The 19,931-nt window shown below is 49.8% G+C and overlaps 1 protein-coding gene across 1 annotated transcript in view; it reads right to left on the bottom strand.

The window, feature by feature from the left end:
* The window catches only part of STK24 (serine/threonine kinase 24), a 74,250-nt gene that overhangs the window by 24,065 nt on the left and 30,254 nt on the right, over positions 1 to 19,931 (bottom strand). The window contains exon 3 of the mRNA XM_006141535.3: positions 8,099 to 8,155. Within this exon, the coding sequence (XP_006141597.1) occupies positions 8,099 to 8,155 (57 nt within the window). The remainder of the gene's footprint in view (positions 1 to 8,098; positions 8,156 to 19,931) is intronic.

Below are 19,931 nucleotides of genomic sequence, written 5' to 3'. Positions count from 1 at the left end.
AGGTTTTTGCCATAGGGCGTGTATACTCACTGGAGAGGGACAGCGACTGAGAGGGAAAGGGAGAAATCGCCCCTCCAGAGAAGATGGCCATAATGCAATCCCTTCTCTGCTATTCTCCTTTGGGGATTCTGAGCATGCATGCAATAACAACGCCTAGTGTGATTTTTAAGCCACCAGGTCCAGGACCCAACCACAGTTGGCCATGTGGGGATCCAATGCCTTAACTACCATGCCACCAGCTGGCCCTCGAATCTTCATTTTAAAGCTCTCCAACTTGTGGGAATGTAGCTGCACTGATAATTCAATAATTTGGGATTTGTTATATATTGCGTATATTCTATGATAAGATTATTTGGTATATTATCCCTAAGGTAGTAGTAATTGCCTCTGAAAACTTTTATTCTCAGATACTCAAAGGAACTGTTACTACTGACTCTTCAATATCCAAAACTATATAATGAGGTGGGAAAGAAATGTCTCATAAGCATTCCTCCATTTAAAAGGAAAGGCAAGAACAAGACAGGCTGAAGAGTTCGGTTCAAATCAGACAGTAAGTCCAGCATCTCCTGCAGGGCCGGAAGGGCTACCGCAGCTGGTAACTGCATACAGTGTCACAGAAACCACCTAACACTGCTGTGATCTGAATGCGCCCCCCAAAGTTCCCATGTGGGAACTTACATGACAGCATGAAGGGGCTGGGCCTTTAAGAGATGACTGGGTCATGAAGGCTCTGTGCCCTCCTGAATGCATCGCTGGGTTACTGGGTGACCTCGGGATTGAGTTCTCTTCAGAACAGGTTGGCGTGAAAGTGAGTTTGGCTCACTTCTGCAGCTGCTTTCACGTACACCTCACCATGTGATACCTCACCATGTGATACCTCCCCACCACGGTGGGATGCAGCGGAAAGGCCCTCAGCAGATGCTGGCCATCAACCCTGGACTTTCCAGCCTCCAGAACAAACAGCAGATAAGCCTCTACTCTCCACAAATCACCCAGACTCGGGCATTCTGTTACAGCAGCAGAAAATGGACTAAGACCTACTCCCATACAGGACTAACAATGAAACTACTGGAAAGAAGGCCCAGAAGTCTAATAATTTACTTTTTCCTCCTAATGATGATTTTCCATATAACATATCAGACCAACAGGGAATACATCATAACCCAAATTCATATACTTCCACCAACAGGAAGACAGACCTGTGAGGTTCATGAAGTTTCAAAAAGATAACTTTTTCAAACCACAGTGAATGAACACTAAGGCCCTCCTTCTCAGGCAGGGTAGCATGCATGTTTCTTGGACAGACCTTGACAGTTCTCCCTGTACGTCCTGGCCCCTTCCACAGGATGTCACCAACTCAAAGGGCTGGTGGGACCCACTATGGAGGCAGACGAGGCCCCTCCTTTGTCACCCACACCTGGGTGAGTCGCAGCTGAACTCACACCTGGCACCGCCCCCTGGGCCTTCTCCGCCAGCTGTGCAGCCTCCACCCACAGGGCCGCCGCCCTCGGCTACCTGACAGTCCTCAAATCAGGCCGTTCACAGGGCCACCTCTACTAATACTCTGGCCTGGCTGGGACCCAGTGTGTGGCTCTCCTGTTTACAGAACAAGGCACCAGAGAAGGTGCTGGCTGCTTTTCTGTGACCCTAATTATGCTGGGAAGTCTGACTTTGGAGGGTTCATGTCCCTTCGGAGCCCCTTCTCCTCTTCCTGGTGCTGCATCCTTTTTTACTCTAAAAAATGCCAATTTGGGGTCTAGTGGGAAGACTAAAGAGACACAAGGCTTAGTTCTGAAGAGCTACAGCCCTCACCACATCCAGCTGGCCTGCGAGGAAACACCCCAAATGTTACTGCTAAAAATCACCTCCGCTAAGACAGCACGGGACACACCTTGTTCCCCAGAACCTAATTTGACCCAAAGATATCTGACCAAGAGTCTTATTTTCAAGAAATACACACTGAAACTACTGTCCAAAGAGCACAATCTGGAGACCCCTGCCGTGTAAGTCTGCTTTCTCCACATCTATTTTTCAGTGTTCATAGAAGGCAGAAATTTTAATTTTTTTTAACTGCTAGAGGACATATGTGTGCTCACCAGAGAGAGAATTAGAAAGAACCCCTCCCTCCAAGGGGGCGTGCACGCACCACAATCCTTTTCCCTCTGTTTCTCCGTCCCATCAGGACCCTGGCATGCATATGTACCTGCTGTGTTTTCCAAGGAGCAGGGCCAGGATTTGAACTATGGGTGGCCATGTGTGAACCAGCTCCCCAGGCATAGAGCTTAACCACTGTGCTACAGGGCTGGTTTAAAAATTTGAATGTTTAAAATGAAGAAAGCACACTTTCCTCATCCATGGGTGGAACAAAGGGAGGAGGACAGAGACACGGGAGTATGTCCTCGTTCACACCAGAGCACAGCAAGGGGGTCCGGGGTCCGGCTGTTCAAACTTGGGCCTCAGAGTCCAGTCCGCCTCCTCTCCTCCAGAAAGTCCATACCTATGCAGACCACCCGCAGTGTGTGGCCAGACGGGCTCGACTCCCTCCTTTCCACGGTCAAGTCTCTGGAGAGAAACCGCAGAGCGCGAGGGCCGCCGCCCTCGGCTACCTGACAGTCCTCAAATCAGGCCGTTCACAGGGCCACCTCTACTAATACTCTGGCCTGGCTGGGACCCAGTGTGTGGCTCTCCTGTTTACAGAACAAGGCACCAGAGAAGGTGCTGGCTGCTTTTCTGTGACCCTAATTATGCTGGGAAGTCTGACTTTGGAGGGTTCATGTCCCTTCGGAGCCCCTTCTCCTCTTCCTGGTGCTGCATCCTTTTTTACTCTAAAAAATGCCAATTTGGGGTCTAGTGGGAAGACTAAAGAGACACAAGGCTTAGTTCTGAAGAGCTACAGCCCTCACCACATCCAGCTGGCCTGCGAGGAAACACCCCAAATGTTACTGCTAAAAATCACCTCCGCTAAGACAGCACGGGACACACCTTGTTCCCCAGAACCTAATTTGACCCAAAGATATCTGACCAAGAGTCTTATTTTCAAGAAATACACACTGAAACTACTGTCCAAAGAGCACAATCTGGAGACCCCTGCCGTGTAAGTCTGCTTTCTCCACATCTATTTTTCAGTGTTCATAGAAGGCAGAAATTTTAATTTTTTTTAACTGCTAGAGGACATATGTGTGCTCACCAGAGAGAGAATTAGAAAGAACCCCTCCCTCCAAGGGGGCGTGCACGCACCACAATCCTTTTCCCTCTGTTTCTCCGTCCCATCAGGACCCTGGCATGCATATGTACCTGCTGTGTTTTCCAAGGAGCAGGGCCAGGATTTGAACTATGGGTGGCCATGTGTGAACCAGCTCCCCAGGCATAGAGCTTAACCACTGTGCTACAGGGCTGGTTTAAAAATTTGAATGTTTAAAATGAAGAAAGCACACTTTCCTCATCCATGGGTGGAACAAAGGGAGGAGGACAGAGACACGGGAGTATGTCCTCGTTCACACCAGAGCACAGCAAGGGGGTCCGGGGTCCGGCTGTTCAAACTTGGGCCTCAGAGTCCAGTCCGCCTCCTCTCCTCCAGAAAGTCCATACCTATGCAGACCACCCGCAGTGTGTGGCCAGACGGGCTCGACTCCCTCCTTTCCACGGTCAAGTCTCTGGAGAGAAACCGCAGAGCGCCTGCACATCCCTTCCGAGGCGAGACGAGACGAGGAAAACCACCCGGAGCTCTTCGGGGGGACAAGGCGCTGGCTCTGCGGTCAGCACGTGCGCAGATGTGCTCGTCCGGCCCCACAGCACCCAGCATGCTGCTCTCCTCCTGCTCCATGCGGGAAGTGGCGGGGCACTCTGCTCTCCTGGGGGTCCTTAGCATCCCAGAGCACCTCCCCGCCGAGCCCCTCATTTAGCAGGTCAGACCAGGCTGCATTTCCAGGTCACACAGTAGTATCCTCCATCGTGACCACTCCTGGGCAGCATCAACATGGTGGCCTTTGTCTCATCTGTAAGAGGACTGTGCGCTCTTCCAAAGCCCCGCACATGCCCCTTCCTGGTCCAGTCTTGCACGCTAGCAGCTGAAGGGACGATGACTGCAGACTATGGGAAGCCACCCAGCAGGGCAGGGCCCCAGGGACTGTGCAGACCAGAGTCGCTGACCGCACATGACAGTCACCCCACCTCTACCTGCGGGAGACACTGCCGGGAGCCACGTGGACAACGGCCTGCCTAGACCATGAACACGCCATCTCGTTCTGTAAACCACATGTCGAGCGTTCATTTTTCAGCTTGTCAAGTATTGCTGCCTGGGTAAGTGACCAATTTCTGTGGCACAAGTTCCTTCTTAATTAGATTCCAGGGTTGTCCCTCAGTCTCTCTGGCAGCACGGGCTGATCTTTTAATCAGCTAATACCGCTCCATCTCGGGCCCTCTGGGGCTCAGGCTCACTCAACCCCCAGTCCACCTGAGCTGCTCACGTTCCTTACAGCGATGATGTCACTGCCCTCATGTGACGCCCCCGAGTGCCCCCCAACAGGACATGGCGCCAGTGGAGCAGGAGGCTCGCGGCAGTAATTCCACACTACAGCCGCGCCCGCACAAGGCAGGCATGTGACCAAGACCTTCTGGAGGAAAATCCCCGGTGAGCTGTCATGCCTGAGTCCCACTTGGCATACGCTTCCTAAGTCATGGTGACCTAGAGGCAGCTGGACCGTGAGATTTCTGACATAAGTAGTTTAACTATATTCCCAAGATCCCAGCATCTCTTCGGAGTGGCCCTGGGGATCCTGCAAATGCTTCATTTCAATTTAATTTTCTCTTTAAAAAAAAAATCAAGAGACTAAACACACTCAAATATGTGCATCCAAAATAAAAGATGTCTATTTTATACTTTATATTCATGGCTCTTCATAACTGAGCTCTGCTGTCTCTCTTTCACAATGGATCACAAGTTTGCATTTTCTTAAAAGTCAAAAAGCATCAGGAAAGGAGAGGGTTACTAAGGAAAACACCCTCTACTCATGTTGGCTTATCTTCTGCCAGCTCAGAGGCCCACACCCCAACCAGGGAACTCCAGGTTCACCCTAACCTTGAAGTAACAGAGTTCTGAGCTACATCCTTCGTTTTTCCTGATAAAGGCCCAAGGTTTATTTATATACCACGTCACAGTAGAAAGATCAGGATGTGCATCCCAGTTTGGAAGCCAAACAATTTCTGATCTGGGGCACAGTCACTTCACCTGCAGGTGCCACCTGTGAACCTGTGAGAAGGGAGGGAGGATCACATCTTACTTCTGCTCGGTGGTGTGGATGTGAAGGAAGACAGACTGTGACCCCTGCCTGCCTCACAATACCTGCCATTCCCCATGAGTGAGCATCCTGGCAACTCCATCTCTGTCCCACACCCTAACCTGCAGTCTGCTTCCTCAGGGAACCCCAATTCCGGAATTAAAAGACAGACCCTCAAATTCACTATCAAACATGCTCAAATGGCAACCTTAGGGTGAAAAGGAGAGGCAGTCTTCCTGTCCCAGCTATGGTGTCACGGAATGAGAGGAATAAAAGGAATGTCCGTACCATGGCCTAAGTAATACGGTAGGGTGACCTCAATATAGACTAAAGAAAGGGGAACACAGGGACCTGCAGATGGTATAATGGTTATGTTGCCGGACTCCCATGTAGTTGACTGTGGTTTGACTCCTGGACCTGGCACTTAAAACTCATAATGAGCACATGTGCATGCATGCCCAAAATCTCAAGAGAAGAATGGAGAAGGGATTGCAGAGTGGCCATCCAAATAATGGATGGCCATTTGCTGGGATTCTCATTTCATTTTATGTTCTTTTCCACTGTGGTGTCTAAAATTCCACAGGCTTCTGCTCAAAGCTCCAAAGACAGTTACCACCAATAAATTCAATGACGGCATGCCTCACTTAACTCCCGTGTTGCGTTCCTACAACTGCATCATCAAGTGAACTGGTCAGTAAGAGAGGAGCTTACAGGCACATGTCTTACTGTGTGTCCCGGCGCCATAGTGTATGTATTTTTCAAAGCTATCAAGGACCCCACACTAGAATAATGTAATTCTGTCCATACAAAAAGCATACGTTAGATAAGCACCAGGAAGTGATGAGAAACCCTACAACAATAATGTAAACCCAGTGTAATCGCTGTTACTCATTCTAAATGCTGCAACATTTTGGTGCACAATAAAGGACAAATGTATAAACCAACAATGCAGTCTTGCATGACTCTGAACACTTCCTCTAGTGCACGCTAGACTATAGAAGCGAGACCGAGGCAGAGGGGGTTCCCAAGACTCACACAGACCGAGCGGATGCCATAAAGTCCAGGTGGTCACTAAGCAACCGGTGGTAAAGTGAGGGGTGGCTGTCCTGTACTCACTGAGCTTCTTGAGTACTTAGACATTAGAAGTACTGTGAAGGCGTCAGTGTCTGAAAAAAGATCCCTGCTACAACTCTGTGTATGCCACAGGTTCATTTAAAATAACAGCAAATCTAATTACACCAAGTGAGGCCATCTTCTACAGTCCTGTCTTACTTCCTAAAAGAGGGGGAAAATGAAAAGATTTCTGCATAATACATGTATTTATGGGAAGGAACCTAGGCAAGTCATAGAATGTATCCAGCTGTTTTCTTGCTGTTTTTTTTTTCTGTTTTAATATAGTTATTTATGCTGTATTCAATCTTTTTCTTGGAATATTCTTTAACACCATTTTCTTCCATTGCCTTTTATGATCTATAACCATATATCATTTATTCTGTAAACTGGATACATTAACCTCTTAGAGATACATAATGGTTTTAAAAGTTTACCTTCCAGGGCTGGGCAGGTGGCACAGTGGCTAAGGGTGCTAGATTCCTACATGGCTGACTGTGGTTCAAGTCCTGGACCTAGCGGCTTGCTTTCTTATTTTCTCTTGTTCACTTGCTCTATCCCTCTCTGGTCAAATTAAATAAAGTAAAATAAAATAATTCTTTAAAAAAAAAGTTTGCCTTCCAATAAAACTACCAGTTCTACTATCACTATGAGAAAGAAATTTCTTAAAAGGGATTTTTTTCCATAGTGAAAACAACGTGTCGATTATAACCACTAGATAGCACAGCTTCCTTGACAGCAGTAATCATTGCAGGCCCATCACCCTGACAACACGCTATCGGGCAAGACCCATCGCTAATGCTAAAATGAGAGTCAGCCTGTCTTGTAATCACCACTCACCCAAATGTCCAGCTTTTACAGAAAGGACAGGAAAACAGTGCTGATTACACTGATTTTACCACAGTACGGACAAGAGTCAAGCGCTAAGTAACTGTGTGAGTTCTCTAGAAATTTTTCTTTTTTTAAAATTTCTCCCCCTGCATATTGTACTGTGCTTCAAAGAGGACTTAAGCCACTCTCACCACACTCTGGTCACTTAGGAGCCTGCCATGTGAGCCCAACATGAAACCGTGTGTCTCACACACGGACAGCAGACTGTGTCTGAGCCAACCTCCACCGTAGGACCTGGTGAAGGACCAGCCTCGTTCACAGCAGTCAGGGGGAGCCCAGAGGAGGAGAAACGAACAGCGGAGCTGGGCCAGCTCCACCACAAATGCCCCACAGGCGTCAGCACACGGTGGAAGTGGGAGAAGCGTGTTCCTCTGTGGCCTAGGTGGGCCCCAACGCCTGACACCAGGAATACACGGTCACGCCCAGTCTCACGTTTCTGAGTTGGACGTACTGCATGTGTATTTGAGAAGCTAAGCCCCCATCTGAAATACAAGATAATGAGGGGGTATCTTCAAAAGTCAGTAAAACCAGTTCTGGAAAATAAGCTGACTAGTCTTGGGTAAGAAAGCAAATGTCTTCATTGCTTCTATGAAAGAATACATTTGTTTCCCATAAAGCAAAAAAACTGGTTTCAAAAGTAGGCCAGTAATTTTCAGTAATACATAAGCAGGAAAAAAAAAAAAAGGAACAATTGTATATGGTTCCTTTCACACACAACTTGTAAGTGGGAAACAGAAGTGAATACAGAATTACCTTAAAAAAAAAAACAAGATTCACGGAAGAAAGCTTCAGTGTGGATCACGCACCAACATGGTACTTACCAGATCTAGTGCAGAGCCTCCCCCGAGATACTCCATTATTATCCACAATTTGGTGTCCTACAAAAACAAAAACGAAGGGAATTATTTTACAAACAAAATCAGGAAAAAACATTTTAAAGAATCAAAGGGATCTTTCATTCTTATTTTGGACTAGCAGGTTCTGTAAATGCCTATGAGCCGAGAGGCCTGAGCCACCCTGGCATGCACGATGACCTTGGAGGGAACCTGTGAGTCCGGCTAGGCCTGCTCGACTCTTCCAGACTCACTAGCCGGGTTCTCAGAAGGTGGCCCACGGGCGCTGCCACTTCTACACTAACTCACCAGGTACACCAGGGGCACAGCGGGGTTGAGAGCTGAAATGAGGCAGGACAGCAGTGGGCACACATGTCGGGGTACAGAGTGACAGGGAGCAAGATACCTCCCTCCCTCTGTCCTCCTGGACCTCTGAGCTCCACGTGTCCACATCCCTGAGAACAAAGGGAAGGCTTTGGTTCTGGGAGTGTGACACCTGGTGGTTTCTGGGTCCTCACTTTCTGTAGAAGCAGACATCACCAACAGCCCCAAAAGCTCTTAAACTCCCTCCTGTGAGAGTTTACCAGAAAGGCAGGCCGGGCCAAACACTTGTGTGTGCCCTGTCAGCCTGACGCGCCATGGTGCCCACCTCTGTCTTCCTCTGTCTCTGTGTGCCCTGTCAGCCTGACGCGCCACGGTGCCCACCTCTGTCTTCCTCTGTCTCCCCTGAAGGGTCTCAGGCCTGGAGCCTTCCAGAGTCCTCTTTACAAAACACAAATCCCAAAGCTCAATATCTTGAAAGTGACTAGCCTCTCGCCACCATCCTAGAGGGAGGCAGTCCATGTGTGGTCAGGGACACGTGGGCTTGGGGATGAGCCTGGCCAACCTGCAAGTCCTGACTCTCCCCTAAGACCTAAGGGACTTAGGCAGGGACTTCCTCTAGCTAAGCTCCTGCCTGGGTGCTCTGCAAAAGGCCTGACCCACAGCAAGCCACCAAGAAACAGGGCTAGTGACATATGTGACCCTCACGGCGGTGGCACCTGGTCAGCCTGCTCCGTGCCCTCTTGATACTCTATGAGGCCCCACAGGCTGGAACAGAACCCTAGCTCCTAGACACACTGGCACAGCTCCTCTCCCAAGCCCTGGGGGGGTCTTTACTACCCTGATAGTTCTGTCTTTCTGCCATTGCCTCAAGTCAGGGAAACATTTTTTCTTTTTCTTTTTTGAGAGAGAGCTTTGTTCTGATTTTGAAAGAGAAAGATTTTTGCTATAGGGTGTGTGCACTTGCTGGAGAGACAGAAAGCGAAAAATCACTCCCCAGGGGTACGGCCATGCCGCAATCCCTTCTCCTCTGTTCTCCTCTTGGGATTTTGGGCACACATGCACATGCACCAGGTGTGAGTTTTAAGTCACCAGGTCCAGACTTGAACCACAGTCGACTACCTGGGAGTCCAGTGACGTAACCATTATGCCATCTGCTGGGTCCAAGTCAGGGAAATTCTTCACCTGCCTCCCTCCCTAGGCCCTGGACAAGCTTTACTTGAGCATTTATTCTTCCCGTTCTGTCACTTCTCTGTACTTTCCACTGAACGGCAAGCCACAGTGCCAGCACACGCCAGCTCAGAGCACGCTAACGGAGGTCCTCAGAAGAGGGAGGGGAGCCTGGGTCAACTGGGTCTTCGCTTTGTGAAGGAACTGATGCACGCACTACATCCAGAAAATGAACTGTTAAAATGCAATTCTGCCATCTGGAGTATATTCTAAGTCCAAATAAACAGTCCACGTTTCATGTATGTAGAATATTTCCTCGAGCTTCAAATGCCCTTGATTATTAATTATTAAAGGCAATTTCCATCTAGGTTGCTAAAGGCATGGGAGCCTGGAATGCTGTGTTTGGGAGTCCACCTCAGAGACGCAAACACCTCACTCATTCAATAACCACCTCATCATGGGCACTCGCCCTGAAAAGTCTTGCTGATCCCCTGGCTCTGACTTCAAGAAAGCCCTGTCACAAAGAGTATTCTTCAACATTCCTTCCAGTTCACAGACACGCTCGACGGGTCTCCCTAAAGCTTGCTCACCAGGGAACGCATGTGCTCTCCTGAGCGCTCTGAACGCACCTTGCCTGATGGTTAGAAATGAACGGTTTCAGTGAGACCAGCAGCTTTCTGGATGGCATGAGACAGAAAAGCACACTTTTTTATGTAAGGGGGCTTTGGACGTTCACATTTCCACCCCTCTCCCCCTTTTTCTGGCTGCTGGTTGACTAGGCCCCTCCCATCCTGCTTTCCACACTTGTGCTGCCTCCATTTGCTCCCTCTGGAGCCAATCTCCCCTGAGCCCCCCACCCCAGCTGTGCAATATGACACCCTGGGAAAGCATCTTCTGCCTCCCTGGGGGCCTGGGGGCCTCCACCATGGCTGTCCCAAACACCACCCTCTGCAGAGGGATGCACTGCTGTTTTCTCCCAAATCCCCCCACCCAGGTGGCCACCACCTAACCAAGGAAATGAAGTAACCCTTCAACCTGCTACCCTGTACGGGCCCTCACAGGACACACTGACCCACCTTTCTGTGTGCCTTGAGGCCTCTGGGCATGTAAGCCACAGGGCCACCCACAGCTCTCAGGCAGGCTCAGAGGCCAACCAACCCACACCCTCCATGACAAAGGCCCCTCCTTCCAGAGAGGAGGATGGTGTGCAAAGGCTGGCCCTGCCTGCTTCCACCCAACTTCCCCAAAATGAGGTCCTCCAGGGTTCTTAGGAAGATGCCCTCAGTCCCATTCGGTCATTTGGCTAGTTCCCACGACCAGTGCATGTGGGGAGGGGTGTGTCCCCGCAGCTGCGGAACGGCATGAGAAGTTCTGCTCTGACTCACCTTGCTTCCCAGCCTCCCTGCGTGTGCACTTACTGCACTCAGTAAGTCAGCTGTGGGGAAACTGGATGGCGCCCCCTACAGGCAGGGCAGCATCTGGAGCCCCAGCCCTGCCCAGCCACACAGTCCAGGCTCTGCAGGTACCAAGAGCTAACAAGAACTCGACACAGACCAACCGTGGGACAGACGCCTTTTTCCCACACTCCCCCACCTCACCCCTCACAGGGACACTGAGGGCAGAGCATGAAAAGGGCCTGGACGGACAGCAACCAGAGGAGGGGAAAGAGGAAGGTTGGTCTTGTGGCCCAGGTTTCCCTCCAAGGTGATGAGAAGTCGTGGAGAGGTCAGAGAACAATAGACAGCCCAGCCTCACTTTCCCATCCTCAAGGCAGGGCACCCCGGCCCTGCAGAGGACCCTGGTGCCTTGGGCTCTCTGCCACCTCCTGCCCGGGAGTCCACTACTGACCAGTGTCTGCCCTCAAAGCTCCTTCTCTGCATAGCCCCCTCCGGTCCATTTCCAAGGCTCCCAGGAGCCCTAAAGGCAGAGGTTCTGCTTTGCCCTTCCTCTCCCAGACCAGAATCCCAACCACAGCCCCAGCTGTGGTCTCCCTCTCTTACTCAGAGAGAGGAGGCTGAGAATAACCCTACCTACTGCACCATTCAGGTTGGACAGAGCGGCTGTGGCCATCAGGAAAGCAGGGACAGAATGAAGGCCAGCTGATGAATCTTCTGGTGCCCACATACAACCTGGGGTACACACCACACTCCTGCAGGCAGCAGGGACCCAGTCACCCAGACACGAGAAGAGGGCCCTGGAGTCTGCCATCACGCAAGACCTCAAGTCCTCGTCCCAACTACCATTCATCACGAATTACACGCTCAAAAGGAGGACATGGGTAAGCTTGTGGAAGTGAAAGACGGGCTCTGGTTTTCACTGGAGAGGCGAGGAGTGCCCCCAGCAGTACTGGGGTCCCTGGACCTCAGCACACACTTCTGGGGCTCCTGCTTGTGGGGGCTGCCTTGTACACTGTGGGGTGCTTGGCAGCACCCCTGACCCTACTCACTAGATGCCAGTAACACAAGCCCAGCCCAGATACCCAAGTTATCTCCAAGTATGGCCAATGTCCCCAACGGGACAAAAACCTCGAACTACCCAATCCATGCAGGCGAACCTGAAGCGCTCCTGGGCCAGACGTGCCGTCGGTAGTTCCCCCCAATCTCAGCAGCACAGCTGCTCTGCACACTATGTATGCTCACACTGCAGCTGGAAGACCGTCACCAATTCACCTAGACGTCAGACAAGTTGCTCCAACCCTCCGGGCCAGTGGACCCCAATCTTTATAGCACCAGGGACCAGTTTCAGGGAAGACACTGCACGGACAAGGGCGGGGGGGTCGTCTCGGGATGATTCAAGTGCATTATGTTTATTGCACACTTCATGTTTACTGTTATTACACTATACACTATTACAGGTGTGCTGTATGTTATTACATTATTATTATTACGCTATGACATTATTACATCACAAAATAATAATAATGAGCAGTTCTCATCCATGTCCCAGAATCGGGGAACCCTTGCTCTAAAGCCCAGATGCCTCATCTCTAACAATATGATAATAAGACTTGCGCTTCCAACCTCACTGTTCATGGTAAGATAATAAATGTAAAAGTGTTTTGCAAAGTTCAAGGTACTAAACAAATGCTTTATCAAATTATCACCCATAAGTGCCTTGAAATAACTCTGCAAAATCGATAGAGCCCAATTAACAAAACTAAATATTTTCTGGCCTGGGCTCCTGGGCACTGGACACTAGAAGTCTTGAAGCTAGAGTGCCTGAGAAGGAAGGTCTACTCAGGCCTGTTACCGGGGAAGGACCAAGCATGGTACCTGCCCAGGTCAGAGCCACTGCCCTCATACGCCCTCCAGATCCTAAACCTGTAAGCACCCTCTTGCTCCAAAGGAATCAGAAGCTTCTTAAAACAGACATGACTTGGGCCAGCAGGTGGGAGGGTGGATAAGGCACTGGATTCCACAGGGCTGGCTGACTCTGTAATTTGAGTCCCTAACAGGGCAGCTTGATAATCATGCCGGGCATGTGTGCATGTGTGTCCAACATCCCAGGAAAAGAGTGGAGGAGAAAGGACTGTGGCATGGCCATGCTCCCTGGGGAGGGGGGGGTGATTTCTTACTTTCCCTCTCACTGGAGAGAGCACATGCCCTATAGCAAAAATCTGAAGAAGAAAAAAAAAGGAGGAGGAAAAAAGAGACATGACTTTGGGACCAACAGTTGGCATAATGGCTATGTCGTTGTCCTATGTAGTCAACCGCAGTCTGAATCCTAGACCCGGGGGCTTCAACTCAATATCAGGTGCGTGTGCGTGCGTGCCCAAGATCCCGAGAGGAGAATGGAGGAGAAGGGTTTGAAGTGTGGCCATTCCTCCCTGGGGGATGATTTCTCATTTTCTGTCTCTCTCTTTCTGGCGAGCACATGTGACCTATAATAAAAACCTCCCCTCCCTGCAAAAAAAGAAAGACATGACTTTAATCACAACAGTTCATTTTCTAAAATGACCTTGAATAACATAAGAATGACCTCATGGGGGTCAGCAGGAGGCAGAGTGGTTAAGGTGCTGGACTCCCACATGGCCGACTGCAGTTCTAATCCAAAATGCAGTGGTATGAAACTCATGCCAGGCACGTGCACGCACATGCCCCGAAATCCCGAGAAGAGAATGGAGGAGAAAGGATTGTGGTGGCCATGCCCCTGGAGCATGATTCCTCACTTTCTGTCTGTGCAGTGACCATACGTGCCCTACAGCAAAAAAAACTCTCTCAAAAAACAAAAACAAAAACAAAAAAAAACAAACTCATGAAACAATGTTCTCATGTGGAAAATAATGTGCAAATTCAGAATTCAAAATTTAAAAGGTACACAGTGAGACATTTGCCTCTCATCCTTAGCTGATGCTGCCCAGCCAAACACCCGCCCCTGAAGTTATCATGTCTTACAGAACCTCGGAGAACTACGGTATGCATACATGCAAGCAAACAGTCCAAAATAAAATATATAAAATCTCTCCCCCTTTTATCCAAATGGTAACATTCCACGTATATTGTTCTATGGGAGCGTTTCAGGGGCAATGACAATGGTAGAACAGTAAAATGAGACGTTCTACAAGGTTGCAGCATGGCAAGGTTCCAGGTCCAGGTCTGGAGAGGTCCTTAAGTGCGCCAGGTGCATGGGCCTATGGACTGGCTAGAAGTTCCAGGGGGATGTGGTCAGTGCTAAGACCCAGGTGGAGGCACTTGCTCTCTGACATAGAATAAATAACTGTTTAAAGAAAGCTCAAAGAAAATGGAATTGAAGTGTATTTTGGTGCAAGTATTTTGAAATCCATGCATGGTTTTGTTATAATACCCATTTCCCATAAACTTTGTGAAGCCCCCTCAAATACCTTGCTTTTTGCTCAAAGTTTCTTAGAAGGCATTCCCTATCGCTTCCTAAGGACGACTTCTTTTTGTTCCAACCACAACTAGCCCAAGCCCTACTGACACTAGGCTGTTTCCACTCCTTTGCTGTCATGAGTCAGATGTCAATGAGAACCTTACACACATCTTTTTACAAGTTCCCAGAAGCAGAGCTGCCAGATCTGGGGAATCCATTTGAACTTTAACAGATATCTGACAAATTCTTTCCAAAGAGGGTTGTCAGCACTGCCTCCAGCAATGTGTGAGAGCACTATATTCCTCTGTCCTAGGTCAAGTGTCCTCAAACTGCTTTGGGGTGGGAAGGATGCTTTTTATGGGCTGAATTGTGCATCATGGCACAATCTGTTTGGAGTGCTCTGTCTGTCTCGTGCAAGAAAGAAATTTTTAAAATTTGCCAAAGGGTACGTGCACTTGCTAGAGAGGGTGAGGGAGAGGAAGAAAGCCCCCCTTGTGGGGAACGGTCATTCCACAACCCCTTCTCCCTATTTTCTCCTCTCGGGATTTTCAACATACATGCTCACAAGCTCAGCGTGTTTTTCAAGCCACCGGATCCAGGACTTAAACTGTGCATCAGTCCCATAGGATCCAGCCACCTTAACCACGCCACCAGGCCCAAACATACATTTTTTTTGGTGAGGATGATTGAGATTTTCACTGTAGGGTGCGTGTGCTCACCAGAGACAGCGAGAAATCACCTCCTGGGAGAATGCCCATGCCACGATCCCTTCTCCTCCATTCTCCTTGGAATTTTGGGCATGCATGCACACATACTCGATGTGAATTTCAAGCCGCCGGATCCAGGATTCAAACCACAGTCAGTCATGTAGAGTCTAGCACCTTACCTACTACACTACCTGCTAGCCCCTCCCCCAGGAAATAAACATTTGGAAAAAAAAAAAAAAGAAAAGAAAAGAAAAGAAATGGAAGCGAGTGCTTCTAACACCTGACGGAAACTGGCCTTCTGTAACATGGGCTGCAACTTACAGCATCTGCCCCATCTTGCTGCTGGTAGGTTCTGCCCCCAGAAATTAATTTAATCTATCTAATGTATTAATTTAATAATGACACTCCTTACAGGTGAACATGCCAAGTCCTTGGGAAGCACCTCCTAAAGACCCAAACTGGTAAATGAAACCTGGGGTTCCCCACATTAACAGCCATTCCTGGGGCTAGACCGATACCAGGGCACTTGAGAAAGGTCAAAAAAGGAAGGATTGAGTGGGTTCCACACAGAGAACAGCAAGCTGGATTCGTAAAGCAGGAGTTCAGAAATGGAGCTGTGCTTTGCATCTTCGCAGCATAAAGAGGCCTCATATCCTTCGGTAACACAAGGCCGAGACCACGATGCACAAGGAGGCATGTTACGGTAAAACGAGGTGGGCGTCCAGGCTTCCTCGGGGACGTGCATGAACACAGAGTTAGCCTGGATTAAGTCTCCCCTCTGCCACCAGCTCTGCCACCAGCTCTGCAACCACCTCCCCCCACCCCGACCCTTACAGAGAAGTCCTCAGCCCCTCCCAGCCATAATCTGCAAGTGGCACTCAATGGCACCACCACAGGGAGCTCATGATGATGAAGTGAGGCATGGCTGGCACACCACTAGTGCCCACCACCCTGAACGATTGTGACTAGGTCAACACCAGTGTCCCCTGCCTGAACCACAGACGCCCTGGGAGGCTTGTGGGCTGGGAGAGGGCCGGCCCCTCCCTCACTCCTCACTCTGTCCTCGCCATGGCCTCACTCAGGAGCAGGGCAGCGGGCTTGACCACAAAAGGCTACTTAACTGTCCCTCTGTCTCCCAGGTGACAGCATTTCTTGAATGCGTCTCCCAAAACACTAAACACCTACCATGTACAATGTCCTCGGAAGGGACTCTAAAATGAATGAGATCTTTGAGTTTAAGGAATCTTTTTTTTTTTTTTTTTTAATTACCAGAGGGCTCATGCAAAGGCCCAAGAGAGATAGCAGAAAAGGGAGAGGGAAAAGCACTCCCCAAAAGCACAATCTCTCCATCCTGTCAGGAATTTGGGGTGGGCACACGTGTGTGCACCTGGTGTGTTTTTCAAATCACTGGACCTAGACTTGAACTGCACAGTTGGCCACGTGGAATCCAGCTCCTTCCACAAGGGCCAGGCCAGGAAATGTGAACAACAGAGAAGTGGTTATGGCCAGACAGCCCAGAGTGGGTATCACAAAAGACAACACGTTCCAGAAAGGCCCATCTGATCTGAGTGACAGTCAGATGAGGCTCCCGCAGAGGAGCGGCCCACCAGCCTGGATGGAGTGACAGCACTCGGGTGGGCAGAAGTCCCTGAATAGGCAATCCTAATCCTCAGCTGAGGAGGACATGGACACCCTTCAATGCCAGTTGATGGAGTTTAAACCTGACTTAGAAAGCAGTGAGTAATGCCAACAGGATGAATGACTACTACCACCCAAATGATGGGAGAGAAGGCAGGGGAGATCACCAGACAATCCAATCAGAAGGCCAGCCTAAGACCCAGACACCGGTGAGCATTCTGGACCATCCTGGACGGCTGGAGGACTGGGAGCCGAGGTAAAGGACAGCTCCCTGGATCCCAACTAAACGGGAACGGCAGAAAAACAATGACTGGTGGGGAGGGGAGGGGAGTGCAGACTCTGGGCAGTTCTGCAACTGAGGGGAGATTCTGGTAGCCTCACCTGAGGGTTGGCTGGAAATGCGGTATTTGAAGCTCAGGAGAGAGGGTGGGACCAGAAAGGATCACATCCACTCAGAACCCAAAGGCAGAAGGGAGATCCTTTTTGTTTTTAAGAAAGAGACCTTTGCTATAGGGTGCATGAGATCACCAGAGAGACAGAAAGTGAAAAATCACCCCCCAGGAGAGAGGGCCATGCCTCAATCCCTTCTCCTCTCAGGATTTTGGGCACACATGCACATTTTCCCAGCGTGTTTCAAGCTGCTGGAGCAGAGACTTGAACCGCAGTCAGCCACGTGGGAGTTCAGTGCCGTAATCACTATGCCATCTGCTGTCCTGGAGTGAAGATTCTTAGGCTGAAAACATTTGATGGATGCAGAAAGAAGCCTTCTGGAAGCCTCCCTTAGCTGACCAAAGCAGCAACCTCTGGGCAATTAGTATACCACAAATTCCCTCTTCAAGAGGGGTCTACTTCCAGGAGGGGATAAACCTGCCACAAATCCCTTTAATGGCCCAGAAGAAGACAGAATAAACACTGGTACCTGTGCCCACAAGTGTCATCATCGCCAACTTTCTGATCTCCGGTTTGTACTAAAAACCCATGTGCCGTCTCTAAAGAACACTGTGTTCATGGGAGCCTTCTCTTCCCCCTTGCTCTTCCCACTAAGTTAGGTACGTAACCTCCGACTTCAATCATCTTCAAGCAAGTTACTTCTTTGGTATCCCACATGCATCATCTTTTTTCCTGTTAGCATGCCTTTTATCAGTTTAATTTGCAGGCCCCCCTGACTAAACCTAAGAAGGCAGAAGAAAAGCCTTCATCCTCAACAGAAGGGGTACAGTAAACATCTACAGGTCACCCCAGGGAAATAAGTCGGCCCATGACTGTACAGTCACACGGAAACATTCAATCCCTGAGGGCTTCCCCACTTACCACCCTGGCCCAAGACTGCTTCCTGACCTCCTATGGCATCTCAACAACACAATGAAAGGGGTGTGAGGGACATACAGTGTCAAGCTGGAGAGGCACAGGCCACCATAGTTCTCAGGGTGCCAAGGCCCTGTGGCCTTCAGCTCTCCCAGGGAGCACTATGGGAAACCAACCACCTCCACAAGGCTGCTTCAGAACTGGAGGGTGTGGGAGGAAGGCTCCTCCTCCAGGTGGCCTCGAACCCCTTCCACCCCAGCACATGCAGCAGTGGAGCTCTCCAACCCACTCCTGTAAGGAAGAAGCTCTTTCGTTCCAAAATCTCAGAAAGCTGGGATTTTGAAGACGACGTTTCCTGAGTGAAGTAGAGAGAGGGGACTGCGAATGGGGAATGTTCTCCGGAGAGGTCAAGAATGACTAGAGGGAACCAGCAGTTAGCGTAATGGCTATGTCGCTGGACTCCCACGTAGTCGACCGTGGTTCGTGTCCCGGACCCGGTGGCTTAAAACTCACGCCGGGCGCATGTGCGCGCGTGCCCAAGATCCCGGGAGGAGAATGGAGGAGAAGGGATTGCGGCGTGACCATCCCCCCTGGGGGGTGATTTCTCGCTTTCTGTTTCTATGTCTCTCTCTGTCTGTCTGGCGAGCGCACGCGCCCTATAGTGAAAAAAAAAAAAAAAAAAAAAACCCTCTCAAAAAAAAAAAAAAAAAGAGTGACTAGAGGTCAGGGACAGAACAGAAAGCCTAGCGACAGGATAGTGGTTCAGGGAGCCGGATCGCACATGGTCAACCCCACGGTTTCAATCTTAGCTCCAGACACTTGAAAATACACTGTGTGAATGTGTGTGCACGCGTGCATACATGTTCCCAAAATCGTGACAAGATAGAGAAACGGAGAAGGGACCGTGGCATGACCGTGCCCCACTGGAGGGTGCTTTCTCCCTCTGTCACCCTCTCACTCCCTCCCCCTCCCTCTCTCTGTCTTGGCTGGGGCAGAGAGAGTGGGACCTTGTTCTGCACCCTGGAGCCATGGGGCACTGTGCTGGATGCCTGAGGACCTGATCTCACCGGTCCCCGCGATGTGCCCATGAGGGCAGCTGCAGCTAGCCTGTGTCCAAGGACAGCAATTCCTGGGGTCTTCCCTCCAGCCCCTCATTCTATCCTAGGCACACTCTTCCCTGCTCACTCCAAAATAATCCCCAAGTCACCAACAGGTAAAGCATTCACACTATTTAGGGATAAGCAAGGGCAGAGGGAAGGTCACTGATCTGGGAAGGGAGGAAAGGAGACTCCAGGCTTCCCTCTTCCGGGAGGACCCTAGAAGCAGAACTGAAGCATTTCAATGCAAGGAAAGTCTTGTCATGCTGGGAGCAAATGTGAGACAATATCAATACGAATATGATTGTACATAAAACCTGAAACAGCATCACAAGAAGGGAAATGAAGCGATTGCAAATTATGGTACAGGGACCGAAGCGACAGGCTAGTGGTTCAGGGAGCCAGATCGCACATGGTCAACCCCACGGTTTGAATCTTAGCTCCAGACACTTGAAAATACACTGTGTGAATGTGTGTGCACGCATGCATGCATGTTCCCCAAATCGTGACAAGAGAGAGAAACGGAGAGGGGACCGTGGCATGACCATGCCCCACTGGAGGGTGCTTTCTCCCTCTGTCGCCCTCTCACTCTCTCCTCCTCCCCCTCTCTGTCTCTCTCTGGAGAGCATATACAACCTGTGGCAATAAAATATAAAAGAAAGTTACAGAATCAAATCCTTACATCAAAGAAAAAAATCAAAACAGTTGAACAAACTAGCCAAAACTGATGTTGGGAACACTGCCTACGCCAAA

The sequence above is a fragment of the Tupaia chinensis genome, unplaced genomic scaffold, assembly GCF_000334495.1.
Source record: "Tupaia chinensis unplaced genomic scaffold, TupChi_1.0 Scaffold000057_1, whole genome shotgun sequence".
Taxonomy (NCBI): domain Eukaryota; kingdom Metazoa; phylum Chordata; class Mammalia; order Scandentia; family Tupaiidae; genus Tupaia; species Tupaia belangeri.
Note: the sequence above shows the minus strand (reverse complement) of the source record. Positions and strands in the feature narration are given on the sequence as shown.